Genomic DNA, 20,278 nt, shown 5'->3' on the forward strand with positions numbered 1-20,278 from the left:
CAACCCTCCACTCTGCATATTTCCCGCCAGCTCTAAATGAAGTTGTGAATTTGAAGGACTCTGAAGTGTGCGTGATGTTTCAGAGTTGCTTTGAATTCTTGCCACAGTCCCTTCTACTCGGGGGTTGCTGTCTCAAAATTAGCATCAACGACTCACTTTTGTCCCACATGTGCCCTAGCTCTTTGAATCGTGTCCTCTTTGTTGTGGCTGTGAAGAGGCAGACCCCCACCATCGGGGCTGTTTGTAGCTAGGCTTTACGATCTGTCGGACCCGGCAAAGGTCACGAACCTGTAAAGAGTGCTGATGCGGGAATGGGTGAAGTGGAGCTAGTGTTGCAGGACAGCTTGCAGCTGCTTCTGAATGTGTGTTTACGGTATTAAAACGAGCTCAGCTGATTGGTCAGGATGTTTTTGTCTTCATGTTTGCTGGTTAAAGTGGCTGACTCGCAGAGTTTCCCTGGTGTGAAGCTTTGCCTCGAACACGACAAACATCGTTATAAAATGTATTTATTACATTAGGAGGCAGAAGAATAGCTAGTTAACATTTAACACGGAGCTGGAGAGTGAGAAGCTACTGCTAAACTAAAGCAGCTAACCGAGCTAATAGCGTGTAAACAACTGTGGCATTAGAGAGAGAGTCTCTAAAAGGAGATTGCTATGAGTGCTTGGGTGAACTAATGTATCGTTAGGTTTAAATGTAAAGTGGATAATTCGCCACTGTAATGAAGAATATGACAAAAATAACTGCATTGAGCTACCGAAGCAAGGCACTATCAACACAGAAGCATATCAGCACGTCGGGCAAGCAGGAGGCAGGACAGCCGCGAAAGTGAAAGCTGCTCCGGATATCCATAATATATTATGTCCAATTACGTGTTGTAGCCTGTCAGACTGGCGATTAGATGGCCTATCGGTGATCTCAAGTAACCACGATTGGATGATTTGAAAATATAAGAGATCGCCTAATCTAAATCATGAACGATAAATGAATAAGCCTCATTTGTCAAAAACTGACGCACATATGTAAGCATTTATGTTTGACTTGAGGCTGTCTGAGCAGATTAAGAGGGAAATGCTAAGGTAGCAGCTTAGTGTCTGTCTACTCCACCTAACACACACACACACACACACACACACACACACACACACACACACACACACACACACACACACACACACAGCCCTTGTCTTAATTCGTCCAACTCAAGCGTCTTTATCGGTCTCAGAGTTGTCTGGACTCGATGATAGCAGCACATCCCTCTGTGCTCCGGCTCAGGGTGTGGACTGTTTGGTGTTCGATGCAAATCAATTAATGACTCCGGTGGAATTGAATTTTATGTGTATGAAAATGTGTCTTAATGAGCAGGTAGCCATTAAGAGCAACTTGTCTAATAGTATCTAATACTCACAACAAAACTCTTTGGAGGCGTTTGCACACTTTGGCTCTGGGTTTGTTGGTTAAATGACCTGCACACTGAATGAAGTAGTGGATGAGTCCTTGTCAACCAGAAATAAAGTAGCTGTAGCTTGTTAACCAGGAAGAGGTAGCTGGTACTTGTCTCCTTTCATAAAGGAGGATATCTGTGAAATGAAGGAAATGTGGGATTCTAAGAAATCAAAATTTAAACCTGTCTCATGAAGTTACGAAAGCCAAACAAGACAACGGTCATTTTAAAACCAACTCATCACTGTTTAATACATGGTGGTCGTGTGATGTGAGTTTGTCTTCACTCCAAACCAGTTGTTTCTGGCATGGATTTTTAATCGTGTGAACAGCAAATGTGCTGCAGTGTCAACTTTGACCCTTTTTTTATTTTTATTTTTCCGAGGACAGGGCATAGCTGGATGTCATCGCGCTGTGCTGCTCCAAGTGTGAGCACTTGTCTCCACCGGGGCCCCACTGCAGTGGACAACTGCTGCTGCTGTGGGCCAGCTTGGTAGCCAAAGCCAACCTGTGACGGTCTCCTGCCCCAAATCAAGCTTTGTCTTGTGCTAAGCCGTGCTTCGACTACTGAGATAGCTGTTTTTAGAAGTCTTTCTATTCAGCACCTAGATTGTAACTGAATCGTTCTGGTTTGTAGCTCAGTTTCACTCCTGCGTTGCTGTTTGTCCTCTACGATATCAGATTTATTTTTATTTTCGACTTAGAAGGCTTTTATTGTGAAGAAGCTAAAGGAAATGTAGTGTATTTCAAAGAGTTGTCAGAACTTTGTTAGCGGTGCTCTTCCTCAAGCACAGTTGGTCTGCGCAACAAGATATGGACATAATCGCCGCCAGTGTTAGATGAAAGCTGAAGTTGACAGGTTGTTACTTTTTGAGAACACCTCCAACATATCAAGGTAAACAGTGTTGTTTGCATCCCTGTGCTGTGGATAACCATAAACACTGTTGGCATGACTTTAAAGAGCATACCTGCCGACACCTGCGTTTAAAAAAAAAAAAAAAAAAAAAAGTAATCTGAACTATTAAAACATGTATTATACATTTATATATTGAGTAAAATGGCCCTTTTTTCTGAGCTGTTCTGTCAGTTTTATTCAGTAGTTAAAAGCTTGAGTTATTAACTGCAGAAAGTTGTCATAATGTTTTAGCTCCCAGCAGGACAAGATGTCAAAACTCACAGCAGCAAGCTGCAGCTGAAATGTGTTTAAAACAACCAACAGATGAGCATCCCAGAATAGATTTTAGGACTGAGTTTAGCATCATGGTCTGTCAGTTTGTTTAGCCCTTGTCGCTCTCTTGACCTGGCTTAAACGTATGTGCGGGTTGTTGTTGGCCCTCTGCTGTCTGACTTCTTACTCTGCAAGAGGTGATGTCACCACACTGACCATGTGAAGCTGGGTAGTCCTTGATGATGATGATGATGTGTAGCATGCAGGCCTACTGGCGTACGCTCTGACTGCCGTTTCCTCCATATTTGGTTCTTGCAGAGAGGCTTCCCCTCTCTGTCGTCACTGTGCTCTGCTGTGAGACCATCAGACTGCAAGCATCTAGTCGACAATGCTGATAAAGTTTCCCTCTGACTAAAATTTAGATTTTTGAATATGAGAAATGACTTAACCATTACAAGGTTATCACTTATACAGTTCATGTTTCTCTATAATAAGCAAAATCTTTAGTACCTTTCTTGGGAACTGTCTGAAATCGAGTTTTCAACAAGTCCTGCCTTTTGTTTCTCATTTTTTTCATTCAGAGAGAAATTGAAATGTCTTTTTTTTATATTAAGGGTTTTCTCTGTTTTGTTGAATACCGCCTGTGAGGAAGATGTTAAAGTGCTGCTTTCCCCCCTTAACTTGCAACAGTAATGGGGGAAATCCCAGCATACAACCCTCACCTTGAATAAATAAATCTTTTTAAATGCAATATGACTTCAGAATGACAATAAAATACACAAGGTGAGTAGAACAAACCTACTTGCCATAGCCAACTAAAAAAGAGGATTGGGCCCTTTTCCCAACACTACCAATGTATTTATCTAAGACTGCAGAGCCGACGTGGCACAAGGTTTATTTATAGGCTCCATCAGCGATACCCTCTGGGCTTTGGAGCAGGTATTCTGTCTGGTGTGTGCTGCAGCACCCATGGGAATTTGTCTTTGGTCTCCACCTGAGGTGTGTGCTCTGTAGTGAGTTTTCTGAGAAAAAGAGGGGGGGACTGCGTCTGTTGGGGTGGTGAAATTGGAGATAACAGAACATGGAAAGGATGTTTGACGGAGAGCATTTGAACAGTACATTATGCAACTTGAGGTTCTTCCCCCTGCAGTTGTTTTTTTTTAATCTAAATTAAAAGGAAGCAGTAAAGCATTTTTATGTGCAAACTGATCTCATATAGAGCCTACAAAATAAGAATTGGAGAGACAAAGGGAGGGGTTAGGGTTAATGTTAATGTTGGCCTCTGGCAGTCAGGCATGCACAGCAGGCTGCAAGAACTGGCTCGGAGTTCTGTGAAGGAAGACAAAGGGAATGAACACAGAAGGAAAAGAGGTGACAGTGAAATTAGAGTGACTTATTGGAGTGAAGAAGGGAGGGACTGACAGAGGAGAGGCTGATGGTGGACTTGAGAGTAACTGACAGAGGAGAGGGTGGTGGTGGACTTGAGAGTAAGATGAGTCACTACATACTAATGTGTGTTGGTTGGGTCAGCTGATAATTAGGTATAAGCAGATAAAGGACGAATGCTTTGTTTTCTCTGTCAGCGTTCATGTCACTGTGCGATGGCGATTTTATATTTTGGGTCATGTCTGAATAAGCTTTTAACTCCCATCTGATCTTAATATTGCTTGTTTGGTGAAGCACCTAACCCAACGAAACATCTATATACATACATATGTATTACTTCAAAATATTGTGTACATCATACACACTCCCTAGCATACACACATGCCGGCCCTGCTATTCTCTAAAAGAGATCGACACACACACCAACGCACGTATGAACTCCAGGCCGCTTAACGTAGGCTATGGCGAAAGCTCCGCGTGGAGCCTCGGCGGAAGCATAAATCCCGCTTCAGAATTGACATGTTTTTCTTTTACAGGTTTTAGGGAAATGGTTTATAATACAAATATTTGGCCTCTGTTCTTGTCCTACTGAGAGTTTTTCATACAGTGATGATGCGCTATTCAATGTTCTTGTTATGGATGATATAGCGGGGACTTTCTGGTAGTTCTGTATAGCTTCACCATATTGCACTTTTATTTTGACATTTCAGGTGTCTATAGACAGTCCTGGTGTTGCCATGCAGAGTATAAAAATGGAAAAACTTTTTTCTTTTCTCCATTTAAGCACAGTGTTTTATCGGAAGGGTTCATGTATATCCTCTTCCGTGATTCTGACTCACTTTGTTCTGCTGATGCAACTTGGGGTTACATTTGGAGCCCTTGGTCTCTCTCTCTCTTGTACAGTTAAGCACATAACGCTAAGATAACACCCGGCCTTCACTCCTACCTGTCGAATCGGTCTGTACTCAAGGTGGTTTCATGCCTATAGTGGGGTTTTAGTCAAATAATTTGAAATGCGAAATCCCACAAACTAAAGATCAGCAGTAAACAATTGTGGGACTGAAGTGGGACTGTTTCATTTAGAAATTTTTTTTGTTGTGTGATCTAAAGAATAGTGAAGATATGACTGATGAGCGATATTTTGGTTGAAGAGGTAATAGACTATTTAAAGCAACACTATGTAACTTTTAGCTGCAGCTGTAGTTCCAATGAGACAACCCGTAGGGGGACCGAAGCGGGAAAAGTTACTTAGTGTTTTAATTTACTGATGTGCGCTTTTGATATTTGAATTTTGTAATGTCTGCAATGCAAAATGGCGAGGATTGGCGGTCCTTGCATTTTACATAAGTACATACAGTATTCTCGAAATATGTTGAAAGTGTACAGTAGTTATATTGCAAATTGTTTCTTGCTCTCTTTTGTGTAACTCTGGATACAGTTGGAATAACGTTTTTTTATAGTAGTTGGAGGTCAGCTACATAACTTACATTTTAAACATTTCCCATTTCAAGTCCTAATATTGATTATTAAAAATGATCAGGACTTGTTTGCAGTGTGAACGAATGCTGTGCACAGGTTGTAGCAGTTTCGGCGTTTGGGTTTGATCAGTCACCGCCTCAGTATTTTTAAGTTGAAGCCAGGGAGCAGGGACTTTATTGGGTGACAGGAACTACTGTGTCCTAGGAACCAAATCTGGAACTAGATTTCTGGGGTTAGAGTGCATGCAAAGTTCCTAAATAGTTTTTGATTATACACTTGTATTTATTAGCTTCTAGTAGCAAGGATACCAAGACTTTGCAGCAGTACAAAAAATTAATTACTGCTGTCCTTGAGTTGAAAGATTGTGAAGCCAGGAAATCTCTAACTGAAGTACTGAATAAAATAAAAAGGTCAAGGGAAAATGGCTACAGCAAAGGCAAACTGCAATAAATCATTACTTGAAAGAAATTCCTCGAACAAATGTAAAGCCCCCAAAAATGCAGACTGCTACAAGAGGTCTTGTCTGGATGCACAGCTGACTGCGTGACTGCCTGAGGAGCAGCAGCTTTTAGTTTGGCAGATGTCTTGGCCCTGGGAGGCTCTCCTCTGACCTTTTTAGACTATCATCTGATATCATCTGATATGCACTGAACACCGAGCAGCCCTGTGAATGATGCATATGTTCCCTTAGTGGGGGGAACCGTAGCGCGCGGCTCAGCTGATCAGCAGAATGTGGCGGAGCTGTTTATCATTGAACAACCACCGCTTGTCCACTTGCTGCAGTGGTTGACGGACTACAAAATTCAGTTAGGAGCACGGAGTCATGTTTGATGCATGTCTCATGGCCGTTGGTGTTTTGTGTCAATTTCCCAGAAGAGAGAGAAAGAACTGCTTTACTGCGAATAACCATTATGTAGTCTGTAAATTGTCAGAATGTCACCCCCGCAGGTGTGGTGCAGACAGGCCGCAAGTTTTCATTTTAACATTTTAACACATTTCTCATCAAGATGATGAGCTGATTTTCATTGTTTATGACCTACCTTTTAAAGGTCCCATGGATGAGAATTTTACTTTATGAATTTTTTTTAACATTAATATGCATTCCCCCAGCCTGCCTATGGTCCCCCAGTGGCTAGAAATGGTGATAGGTGTAAACCGAGCCCCTGGTATTTTGTGAAAATGAAAGCTCAGATGGGCCGATCTGGAATCTTGCTCCTTATGAGGTCATAAGGAGCAAGGTTACCTCCCCTTACCTCCCCTTCTCTCTGCTTTGCCCGCCCAGAGAATTTGACCCACCCGTGAGAGAGAGACATCATGGCTTTCAAACGAGCAAAGTGGCAGTTGGTCTGCTCTTAGGCCTATATGCGAGAGTACGGCAAAGACATTTCTCCGTTCTCAGCTAAGGTAGACAGATTAACGTTACAGCTGCAGTGTTTACCATTGCACATGAGACTAGCAGCTAGCGGAGTTTCCTTCTGTTTATAGCTAATATATGCCCTAAATGACAGCAAACCTCAGTAAAGACTCTGACATTGCGCTGAAATGGAAACAATGTGCTGCAATCTTTTTATACAGTCCACGGCTGCAACATATGTTGTAAGGTTTAAGCCGATGTTTTTTCGGGGGTAACGCCATTCACTTTACTGGCAGTATTGACAATAGATAAAGCCACTGTGTCTTGAGAAGCTCTAGCTTGTTGTATTGTTCACTTTTACTTTATTTATACTTTATTCACAGATTTTTGACATTTTTACAGCCTTGCTGCTAACTTGGTGAATAAAAAAAAAAAAAAAAACAATGGGAAAAAGTGACAGTTAAATTCAATTGAGTAAGACAAACTTTTTTTTTAAGGTCAGCCTTTTTTTTTTTTTTTAGAAACACTAGAAATGTAAATAAGTGAAGGGAATAAGAGAGCCTGACAAAGTCCTCTGTCATGATGACGAAGCAGAAAGACTTGATATAACCCGAGTAAGTGGGTCACCGGTTTTCCCACTTCCTGTGAGAATAAGTCCTAAAAAAGGCTTCAGAGAAAATCATTATAGCGTGCGTGCAACCGACCGACCCACCGACCAACTACCAGAAACCTTTAAGTGCCAGTTGAGTTACTTACTAGTATAACAAATGTGCAAGACTGTGTCATTGTGACGCTGACACTCAAACCTAAAGAATTCTGAAATATGATGAAAATGCAGACAATCTTAATAGCAGGATTAAGGGCTGTTTTGTTAAACACCATAAAAATGTACTTAAAATAAACTTTTCTTACATCGTTTGGCGACGTATGGGTCAGACTTAACCTGCAGATGTGCTGTAGAAGTGATGAGCACTTCATGTCTCTTCTCTGACAAAACATCAATGAAGAGAACTTTCACAACTCTGATCTCAGCATTGAAGCTAATAAAAAATCACTGGAACCTTTTTGTTTGTGTTTTATGCTTCAAGAAGAAAATGAGAAACTTCAGCATACCATCAATAGGTTGTGTAGGTTGCGTTGAGGTGTGTGTGCGCATGCTTTGTAAGCAGCAGTGTGACATTAGACATTTTCAGTCCACTGTTGTTCAAACTAAGCAGATAAGTGCGGATAAATACTTGAGGAATGTGTGCTGATTCCATGACTTGGCAACAGAGTTGTTGCATAAGCCGGAGTTTCTACGTTAGGCGGCTGATAGACCCAGGAGTTTGTGTCAGGACCCAGATTAGGGATGCAGCGATTAACAGATTTTACTGTTAACCGATCTTTAAAATGTCCGGGTTAATTAATCGCAAAGGCTCCGCTACGCCTAGTGTAAACTGACTGCGCGTTATGTGTAGCACTGTGTGCAGTACTTATTAAACCTCCTTGATGACATAAACGCTTGCGTGCGCACACGCACTACACACATGAAATCAGACGCCGGTCGACGCGAGTATTGACTGTCAGAGTGATGTAAAGGCGTTCCGTGGTGGTATAACTTACTGTTTTTTTTTGGCGATGCATCAAGTACGCAAACATCAGGGAAACGCAGAGCCAGCCCCTGACCTCACGACAGCTGCAACGGGGAATTCAACCCAAGTTGGTAAGCTGCTAGCGACTTTATCATTAACTCGGTTAAGTGCTTGTTTACGTTATTATTTAGCTAATGTTAGCCTGTTTAATGTTAACGGTAACGTTACAGTTAACGGCTAATGAGTCAGAAGCCGACGTTTGCATTTACAGTGAGCTAACTGACGATAGCGTTACATTCGTACGAGTCAAAACTCCGCAACAGCTTAATCATGTCACTGACGTTACCACTTAACGTTACTTGCTTACATTAAAAATTCTACATCGGGAAACATTGTCCACCAACTTTGACTAAGTTTAAGCATCATTGATGTAAACATCAAACATCAATCTGGACCCAGCCCATACCAATACAAAACCTTATGAAGTGTAATGTGTTCTCTTATGGAATACATTTTCCATTCCTCAATACATTATCAGTGATGTTGAATATACAGCAGTGGTGTAACGGACTGCTGCCCTATATGTCCCTGTTAGTCACTCACTCACACACACACACACACACACACACACACACACACACACACACTTACTTACTCTTTGTCCGCTATGGGAAATAAGGCTGCAAAGAAATCTCTCAGTCGCATTTATTTCTTGGCAACATGCTGCCAATCTCCCCGTGACCGGTGCATCTTGTCTAGCAGCTCCTCCAACTTCTAGACACACCAGCTAGCAGGGCTGTTTCTAGCCCAAAAAGGGCCAACTTCTTCTCAAGGACAGCACTGTTGTTGTTGGTGGTGACTGATTGTCTGATTCACCTCTAATCATTTCAGATTCATTTAAATAAAAAGCTTGATGATTGATCATATAATCAATTTTTCAAAACATTCGAAACGGTTACTGTCTTTTCTGTTTGAAAAGCAATAAATGACACAATCAAATCTAGAGTGTTCATGCGATTTTAATACATTAGTAGTGAAATTAATTAATGGATAATAATCGTGAAACCGTGATCATTCTTCAGACTATAATTGTACAAACAAAATCTGTAATCGTTGCACCCCTAACCCAGATATCTCTGTTTATTTACACTAATCGTGTGAACTCTTTGAGAAGAGGGTAATAAGATGCTGAACAAATCCCAATATATGCTTTGCCTGTAATGTTTGGTAACCGGTCAGTGGAAATGTAAGAATATCAGATATTTACTTCTGCCAGGGAGGTTATGCTTTCTGTCCTGTTTGTTTGTTGAGACCTCGGGCAAGTTTAAATCTCAATACGGTGTACACGCGCAATAAGCTTTGTTTTCTCTCGTTTGGCGGGCGTGTCTTGTTTATTGTCTGTATCGCAGGTGGTACCCGATCAGCAGAGACGTGTACGTAATAAAAAGGCAGCGTGCATTCACACACAACGGGGTTCAACGCACCCCTGTTTCAGTTTAAACGTGTTGCTGCATTTTGTCAGGGTTGAACAGGACCCTGGTCACACGAGAAAAGTTGCGCAGTGAAATTAATCCATGTGTCTTTGTGATGCATCTGGTTATAGGAGCTTAGTGACTGCTCGCTCTGATCTACCGTTAAAAAGGTAGCCAAGTGGGACATGCACTAGTCGGTCACAAAAGCTTCCCGAGCTTCTTCCTATTTTCTCTCTTCTGTGCCTTTTACTCCTTCCTGGGGTTTTCGTTTGGGGATTGTACATGGGTTTTATTCAATTAAGAGCAACTCTACTAAAATAGGTTTTTGCCAAGAAATGTCAAATTCTGGTGTGACAAGGTGTTTAGATTAAAACAAAATCCTAAAAATATAGAGGTTTTGGGGAATTTTGGTGGAAGGTTGGAACATGGGCCCGGGAACAATTTCTAAACTTTCCTAGAAAGGTGATTAATAAACATTAATGCGGTATTCTGGTGAACTACTACCTTTTTTGGATAAAGAAAGCTGGCCTATGTATCCCACTATTCTCTAGTGTGTATTTTGATGCTCCTGCAGAAATTACAATTACACATTTAGATGATAAATTTATAATAAATAAATTAGTTGAAGCTGTCATCTACCCAGGTGATGTTATGGTTTATCGTAATCTGATGCCGGAAATAGCCACAAAAACAAATGATGTTTGTAAAAACAAAGATGTCTCAAACCTGGTTATGGTCGGAGGTCCAGGTCAGCTTAATGCTTGTATAATCCCAGAATACTAATTTTTGCAGGAGACTTTATCCACTATTAGGAAACCTGGAATAAGATCCTGAATCTTGGTTAAATTTAGCCTGAGAAAAGTCTGGAATTTTGTTGAAATGATCATTAGTGATTTTAGGCTGAATGGTAGTGTCACGTGATATCAGCCATGATTACGATAGGCAGCAGACTGTTGAAGCAACATCATGCCTGCTGACTGAGCTATTGAGTTAACCACTGGAAATGGCACTGGGTCATAAGAAGCTTTTTTGTTTAACCGTAAAATGTAGGCCAGTTAAGAAGTTAAGCTGCCAGCTTCACAAAGCAAACATTTAGTGTTGAATTAGTTCACACGGCCTCTTTTCAAAAACATTGTGTAAAACAAATTAAAAAGGGAACAGTACCAGAAACCAAGACCCCTGCTTCTGCAAAAGATGAGGGAACGTGATGTTCAAAACTAACAGTTGACTGAAATGCATTAAAAACTTCAGACTTGAACCGATATTTCAACAGAAGAAACTCTAGAGTTTTAAATTACATTTGAATGCTGCCTTTGTGGAGCCTAAATCTGCACTCACTGCTCAGTTGCAATTGGAGAAAATCAGCAAAAAACTTGTTGTTAATGGTAACGTATCTAGGCCTACCTGTCGTTCTTTACTAACTTGTAGTAGTCACAGATAACCTATCGTATCATCATACTGTATTATCTAAATATAAGTTGAACAAATCTATTTGTAATGACAAGGTACACCACACCCTCACACTATTGTGGGCTCAGGTTGCAGGATTGTTGGTGGATTTTATCTCCCCTCTAGGATTGTTCCCTACACTTTATACTGTGCGTGATTTCTAGCTTTCTAGAAATCGTGTTTTGGAGAAAATCTTTCTGCCGTCAAAGCTTCTCTTGAAAATCCCTGGAGGACACATGACCATGACACAGTTTAGCAAACGAAATGAAGCAAAGGTCAAAACTGTACTCGGTTAAACCATTTCTCAACTCTGTGACTCAAAACTAAATAAACAGTTTAAGTTTGAAGTTCAGAAGTCATGTAAGTTGTTGCCAGTAAATGACTTGCGTCACATTTCTGAGATGCCAAATGACAATTATGGGCCACGAGAGGTACATTTGCAGTGAAGGCTTCGTATCAAGAAGTGGCTCTGACCTGTAAATATTCTAGATTTAAAGGGGAGTAGTACTGCGTATGTTTAAAAAAAAAAAAAAAAAAAAAAAAACTATATAAATTGTATAAAGTCTTTTGTGTCTCCAGAGGGAGCTGTGTCTGAGGTCTGATAAACTTGTCTTAATCTTAAGGGATGCCACTTAAGTCAGCTTTGGTTGGGGCTGAAGACTACAAGTTGGGAAATGAAAAATACATCTGGAGTTGTGGAGAGAAGTTTGGTTACCAGACCTCTGTAGCCTGCTCCTCATCTTTAGGTTACAATAGCTGCTACTAGCATCACACAGCTGAATCCCAGACCTGAACGTTCTTGTGGTTGAGTTGCATTGTTGGTAATATAGGTGCTAGGTTTTGACAAAGAAGTATCTCTGGTTCTGCACCATCAGTTTTGAACTTTTGTCATAGGAGTGCAGGGCTAAATCGGTGGCATTCTCTTAAATGATTTTGCTAACTGATTCCTCAAAGTGAAGCACTTGCTGTGCTTCTGTCTATGTTGCTGGTTACTTATGTGCATAGTTTTAACAATATGGTGGATCAGAGCCAGCACTGAAAAGTGTGGCTAAATGTTACAAGACACAAATGTCATCACAGCCAAGTGCACGGAGTTGACTTTTTATTTTTTTTATTTTTTATAATTCAGTATTGTACTCAAAATGCCTCAGAATCATCTTATGTTAATGTATCCAGCTTGAAGAAAAATAAATATACAATGGTCAACATTCAGACAAGACAATACATTTTCACATATTTTTTGTTGCTTTTCAAATGATATATGACAACAATCTAAAGTTAAGATTCAAGAAGAACCAGAATTGTTGAGCAGATTTAATACACTCTAAACCATGTTAGTGCAGCTCTCTGTGGATGGAGATCTCTTCTGTTGCAATTCAGGAGACCGTTTTGTCTTGTCTTCTAGTCTTGCTGAGTTTTGATTGGTTGCTCTGTGTGCATGGAGAACATTTTCATCTAGTGACTGTACCTGCTACATTTTAGATCCATATTTTCCTGTGTTTCTTTGGTGTTATTTTTTTCTTTCCAACCTCTAACTGTGGTTGTACAATCATGCTCTCTGCAAATGTGACGTCCAGTTGGTCAGTTTTTACTTGAAGAATTGTATGACTAAGTAAGACCAACATACAGTATAGATGCTGTGCTTGCACTAATCCCCCTCAGTGGCCACTACGCTGTTTCACGGGACTTCTCAACTATATATAACCCCTGAACATTTCTGACTTCTCATGTGTTAATTTGATGCTGGTTTGGCTTCTTGGAGATTCAAAACTATTGTCAAAGCCAGTCAAGACATTCAGGTTCTCCGTCAGTTTCTTCTGTCCTGCAATTACTTAGCTTTTAGCCAGACTTTTTGCTATTTATGATTTACTTCTCTGTGTCTAGTCAAAGGAATGTGAACAATTGTTTTACTCCAACATAAGCTGATGAAGAAACTCGACATGTGAACACACTGCAGTCAAGGTCTACTCTGCTCCAGATACAAGTTCTGTGTGTTGTGCAAACACAAAAACCCATCCAGGGCTTGACAGTAACTTTTTTTTTTCCCAAAGTAGCATGTGTGCTCCTAAATTGAAAATGTAGCAGTGCATAAAGAATCTTAGAGGCTCAGTGAAAATGTATCAAATGTTTTTCTTTAACAAAAGGGATACGAGGAGACATTTACAAGCAAAGTGATTTCATTTATTTGAATACAAAAAGTATACTAGGTTTGTAATTTCTGCTTCAAACTGCATTTGTTTCATAATTATGTAATACTTTTTTACTGTATGTGGCTTATGGTTCATTTATTGTCATTGTACAACACAGGTTGCACAACAAAATGCGGTTGTAGTCCCTTATGCTACACAAGAAAAACAAAAGCAGTAGTGCGTCCCTGTAGTGCATGTTTTCAATGTGCATAAGGAGGAACGTAAACGGCAGCAACAAAACCACTGGTGAATTGTCTGGGCAATTAATATGGCCGGCATCTTGACATTAAAAATTCTACATCGGTAAACATTGTCCACCAACTTTGACTAAGTTTAAGCACCATTGATGTAAACATCAAACGTCAATCTGGACCCAGCCCATACCAATACAAAACCTTATGAAGTGTAATGTGTTCTCTTATGGAATACATTTTCCATTCATCAATACATTATCAGTGATGTTGAATATACAGCAGTGGTGTAACGGACCGCTGCCCTATATGTCCCCGCTAGTCAGTCAGAGTCTCTCTCTCTCTCTCTCTCTCTCTCTCTCTCTCTCTCTCTCTCTCTCTCTCTCTCTCTCTCTCTCTCTCTCTCTCTCTCTCTCTCTCTCTCTCTCTCTCATATATATCCTTAAGGTGCTTACTGAAATGTTCTCTTTGGTGTAAACGGCTCAGCGAAGTCCCTATGGGCCGCTGTTACTCCCTCGTATTCAGGAGTGTGGTGATACTGCAGCTAAAGACCTCAAGGGGCAAAATATCGGAGTTGAGATCACAAGACACATCAGCAAGATGAAGTGAGCCTAGCTTGTCTGTTTTTTATATTTTTATGCAGATTCATATCTAGCCTCACTAATGCAGTCCGAGTTTTCTTGAGTTTGGATGGTTGTGTACGTAGCTATATTGTTGTACGTGTTGTGTGTGTTTGGTGCACATTGCCCTGATTTAGTGAATTCTATGTATGGTCATTTGTTCTCATTTATTGATATTATTATAGGTTGTGCGTTATTGATTTTGATGTATTAGGATTAACGGCTTTTGCTTTTCTTTCTTAATGTATTACATTTATTTGGCTGAAAAGATTAGCAAATGCTACATTGAAAGCTAACGGGGATCTAATTAAATAAAAAAAACATGACAAACCAGGTAAAAAAAAGTTAGCTACCACACAAAATTATACCTAAAAATGCAAATGGTGAAAATAATTTCAGCTTAATGGATCATTTTAGTGCTGAGATTGTTTAATTTGTCATACTTTCAGGCTAACACTTGCCATTTCCAGCTTCTGAAATGTTTTTCTTTCGGATCAATGTAAATTGGGTTTTGGATACACTATTTTGTGACATTTTATAGACTAAATATATGATATTTTCCTTGGCAATACTGCATCAGTACACAATGACAAGTATCTTTTACTGGTCTTTTATTATATAAATTGCACATGACAATTTAAAGTGATGGTTTGGAGTAATTTCACCCTAGGGTCCTTTGCACAATGACCTCGAGCCAAACACCCCCCCAGAAGCTTTTTTCACCTGGGTCTAACATTGGGAGAGTTAGCGTAGAGTAGCGTTAGCCGCTGAATAGCCGGGCGCAGAGGCTAATGGATCCGAAGTGTCTCTTAACATTACCCCACTAATAATGCCCGAAATGATACCAAAGGTCTACACTAGTGTATATATAGGTTATGCACTCATAAAACGATGGATTGGAAAGTTTGTAAGTACACCAGAAGTTTATGTAAATACACGCCTGCGGCTTCTGCTCTCTGCTGTTGTTGTTGTTGTTGCTGTAAGATCTTAGTTTAGGACATCTACAAAATACAACAACCGAAAAGAGATGCAACAAAAATATTTTTTATTTAACTTATTTTTAAAGTAAGTGCTGTAGTATAACTAGCAGGAGACAAGTAATAATTGAGGTAAGTTTGGAGACATTACCTTATTTAATCATTAAATTAATAAATATTTTTGTTGCATCTCTTTCGGTGTTGTAATTTGTAGATGTCCCTAAGCACTCTTACTGCCCGGTAGTAAGAGCAGCAGCAGCAGAGAGCAGAAGCCAGCAGGCAAGTGTTATTTACATAAACTTCTGGTGTACTTACACACTTTACAATCCATCGTTTTATGAGTGCATAACCTATTTGTACTACTTGTAGACGTTTGGTATCATTTCGGGCATTATTAGTGGGGTAATGTTAAGACACACTTCGGATCCATTAGCATCTGCGCTAAGCTATTCAGCTGATAACGCTACGCTACGCTAACGCTCCCAATGTTCGACCCAGGTGAAAAAAGCTTCTGGGGGGGTGTTTGGCTCGAGATCATGGTGCAAAGGACCCTAGGGTGAAATGACTCCGAACCATCACTTTAACTTTTTGGTACTAGAATATTCAAAAGAAATAACAAAATTGAAGCGAGATTAACAAAAATTGAAATTCATAATTTTAAATAAAACAGATGTTGACAAAGTTTTCCTTTTTGTAACATAATTTGAATTTGGAAAAGAGTAATAAATTGCAATATATCGCAATAATGTATTGTAACACAAGTATTGGGATAATATCGTATCGTGGGGCCTCTGGTGATTCCCCGATTTCTTCAGGAGTTTCCCAGTTTTTCCAGTGTCTGGGGTGCTGCTGGTTGACATACTTTAACCATCATTCACTCCCACGTTGAATCACTGTGCTCCAATTCTGATTATGCATTCTGGTAGTTTTGCACTTTGTTACAATAATGACAGGGCAGAAAAATGATGGTACTGGTGTCTGGTTGCTGCGGTTTGTTTAGTTTATCTAAAACTGATGCCACAGCTGCATAATAAGTGAAGGTAATCCTAGGAAACAGCCAAAAAAAGACAGATGATTTATTGAAAGTGTACTTGCACAGGTAGATAAGAGAAGTAGTGGAAAAGTAAAAAAAAAACGAATTAAACTGACACAAGCAAGTCAGTAAATATGGGCAAAACTTACATCGAGAAAACTCTGTTTAATTTCGCACTTTTTTGTTATCAGTTTTTAGAAAAAATTCCAACTAATTTCAAATGCTAATCTGTTGTTTTCCTCCTTTCCTCTCCATTTGTGCTGTTGCTGATAGTTTTTAGATGATCTGTGTTCATGTATGCAGAGCCGGTTGTAATGTTGACTATCTTTTAATGTGTTTCTACAGAGTCTACCGGCCCCGCCAAGGTGGTGAGAGCAGGGAACCCACCCAAAGCCAGACGTGGAGGAAAGGTAATATTCTGTGTGTGTCTATCTGTACGCATGTGAGAAAATACTGGTGTATACTATAAGCATTAAGTAATGCTTGATAAGAGAGAACGGTACCAACGTGGCTCCTTTTTTGGTCATCAACCAAAACAGACGTATAAAGTAAAGCAAGTAACTGCTGGGATTGAATACTGAAGACAGAATAATTAAAAAAAAAAATAACAATGTGAATGTTTTGTGTGTTTATCTGATCAGTCTAACAAACAATATTATTAGATTGTAGTATTTTTGGAGAATATCATTTGGTAATCAAAATGCAGGTTCAATGTTTTTGTTTTACTTCTGTAGAACATCCAGGGGAAGCTATAGTAGCTGGGTGGCAGTAGCTCAGTCAGTAGGGAGTTGGGTTGCTGGTTCAAGTCCCCATACGGACCAAAGTATGGTGGTGGACTGGTAGCTGGAGAGGTGCCAGTTCACCTCCTGGGCACTGCCAAGGTGCTCTTGAGCAAGGCACCGAACCCCCAACTGCTCGGGGTCGCCTTTTCATGGGCAGCGCCCTCACTCTGACATCTCTCCATTAGTGCATGTTTAGGTACTGAGCATGTGTGTGTAATTCAGGCCTGTGTGTAATAAAACATTGTAATTTCCCCATGCAGGATTAATAAAGTATAAATTATTATTCAAATTATTTTCCCTGGTTGGTGCCAGATGAGATAGATGTTGATGACTTGCGAGTGTTCATGTCGTCAATGCGGTTGTATGATTGCATGACTGTGTATTAACAACCCCGTCTGTTAAATGTATTTATTTATGGAAATATATACAATAAGTTCTGGGCCAATTCAAACCGAACTTCTTCAGTAGTTCAGAGCTTCAACACCGCTCAGTGAAGGTATGTGTAGTCAGAGTGCTGGTATTTATCTGCTATGCCTGAAGCTGTGTAGTAACCTCCCTTCACACTTCCTGGAATGCAAATGTGAGTTCCTGGTGTGCCATTGGCCCGCAGATAAAATAAACAAAACTCTCCCCAAAGCGTGTCGTTCAACACTTCATACCTTTTGATTGCAGGCACTCAGCTGTTGTACTCCAGGTTTGTTAGACACACCCTGGCCATAAACTTTTATAATGTCCTTGCGTTAAGTGCATCGTTTCTGAAACAATACAGAAATTGACAAATCACAGGCAACCTATGGATACATTTGTTTGTGCAGGTTTGAAGGTGTGATCTTGGATAGTCGCCGGTCTTCATGGATAACCTGCTCTAACATCTCAGTTTCCAGAGACCCACGACACTGCTGCTAATTCAGCTTTTGTTTTTTTTTCTCTAATTTGTTGCTCAGGTTGGAGATTTTGCCGACGCCAACAGCTGGCCAACTCCTGGGGAGATCGCAACTAAAGACATGCAGGTGGGTGTTATTTTTTGTTCGAGAAGTGTTGCGTCACAGGTTTCTAGGTGTATAGACGACACACTGATGAGATTAAGGTGGTGTGTATTAGGGACTACTGAACTATTTCATATGTTTTGTTGCATCTTCAGAAGATGGCTTCTGTGTCTCGAGCTCCTTTTTTAGATTCTGTTTTACTTTCACATCAGTTTTACTTTCACATCAGTTTTACTTTCACATTTTTCTTTTATACAGTTTTGTTTGAGCAGTGTTAAAAGAATTGTTGTAATTGTTGTTCATATGACAATAAATACAACTTGGAACCAGCCTGACCAGGACACAGGATTAGAACTTGGAAAATGTTTTAAGTGATGGGAAAACAGGAACCAAATATCAACCTTGTGTCTGCAGGACACACCAGAGATAGAAATGGGTGGTCATAACAAAATACCTTTTTAACTTGGTACCTCGTTGGTAATAACTTAACAATATTGGATGCATGACTTGGCGTTTTCATACAGAATCAATGTTTAAACGAGCTGTGGTGGTATGATGTCAGAAAATGATCCTTGATGATGACAGCAAGCAGGTGGAGGCAGAAAAGGAAGTGTCACCCTTACCTGGTTGTTAAAAGATACAGGTGAACAGAAAGATTTAAAAGACTTATTCAACATGGGTGACAACACAGAGTTAGGGGTTTATAGAAAGAGAATCTTAGTAGTTTCAAAATTATAATATTCACCAACCAATCAAAAGGAGCTGCTCGGTTTGTCCTGCTACACTTTGCTGTGTAGTTTTCTACAATAGGTATTTTAGTGCTTGTGGCTGTAATTATACAGCAGCTAAACACCACGTCCAGACGGAGCAGTCTGCTTCTGCTGGCCCGACTTTGGGTCCTCAGGACTGCATGGAATTTTTTTTTTTTTTTTTTTAGGCATAGAGTTAGTCCAGGTTTACCACCATGGCAGGAGCTCTTGGACACTTGGGAGCAAAAACAAAAATGGCTGATCTCAAAGCAGGGATCTCTGAAATTGATCGGATCTGTTTATGAACATTGTAAGAAGACAATCAGTAAGAAGAATTCAGAAATTAAGAAAAAGCTCCATCTGAGGGATTATATCATTAAAAAAATCCTTTCTGTTAAATGGATAAAATTGAAAAAACTCTCACTTACTGTTGGTACACTTTTATTTATTTATAGAAACACATTGAGCCAAAACACATTGAGCCAACACACACACACATTGACATTCAGGAAATTAGGTATAGAATGAATTTTCTTAATTCTTTTTAAACATCAAATGTACGCCAAACATCTCAGCTTCTGATTTGTGAGGCTTTGTGACTTTTCTTTTTTTCATTTGATAATTTTGTTTGTTTTTTGTTGGTCAAACAAAACAAGACATTTTGAAGATGTCGCCTTGTGATGTGTCATTTTTCACTTTTCTGACATTTTTATATGGATTAGTTGATTAATGAAAAAATCTGAATCAGCAGATACCGATAATGAAAATAATCAATTTCAGACTCTGCGTGCCCAACGCTATTTTCTGATAAACTGTAGCTGTCATATTTCACGGGACCAGCGTGAGTGCGGTTTTCATGTTCCAGTTGTTCAGCCTCGGAGGGGAGAGAGAGCGGCTGACTGTTCGCATGAGATCAGTAGAGCAGACGGCTCTGCAGAGCCATGTATAATTACGACTATGACATTTCATAAAGAGCTGATGGAGCGGCGGTGTGCCACTTCTACCCGCATGTAGCGAAAACCCTGCGTGTGTACGTGTGATGCTGATGTTGCGCAATGTGAATCACGCGGCGCCCGAGTGCGTTTGACAGGCATAAAATCGGCATATATCAGACTGACCGGCTGGTCGTGGCCGATCACGTGAAAATCTGCCAATTCCGGTCACCAGCCGGTCAATCGGTGCATCTCTACTATGCATACGTACAGTCTAGACCAGCTCAACTCAGGTGTCCATAGAAGCCTTCGCCACACATCCAACACACTGACCCTCTTCCTCATTAACTTATGCTCTCCACAGCGATTGGTCCAATAGGGGATGCGTCTAATTTGTGTTCGCCTTACAATAGCAGCAGGCCCGTTTTCTATTTCTGATCTCTGGGTGATAGTGTGTCACTGGGAGAGCGACCCTGGTAACCTCCCCCATTTTAGGC

The 20,278-nt window shown here is 40.3% G+C and overlaps 1 protein-coding gene across 2 annotated transcripts in view; it reads left to right on the forward strand.

The window, feature by feature from the left end:
• The window catches only part of larp1 (La ribonucleoprotein 1, translational regulator), a 59,272-nt gene that overhangs the window by 7,621 nt on the left and 31,373 nt on the right, over window positions 1–20,278 (forward strand). For both annotated transcript variants that reach the window (XM_039777151.1, XM_039777152.1), the window contains exons 2-3: window positions 16,678–16,742; window positions 18,059–18,124. In XM_039777151.1, coding sequence (XP_039633085.1) covers window positions 16,678–16,742; window positions 18,059–18,124 — 131 coding nt within the window. The remainder of the gene's footprint in view (window positions 1–16,677; window positions 16,743–18,058; window positions 18,125–20,278) is intronic.

Source organism: Perca fluviatilis, chromosome 16 (assembly GCF_010015445.1).
Source record: "Perca fluviatilis chromosome 16, GENO_Pfluv_1.0, whole genome shotgun sequence".
Lineage (NCBI taxonomy): Eukaryota > Metazoa > Chordata > Actinopteri > Perciformes > Percidae > Perca > Perca fluviatilis.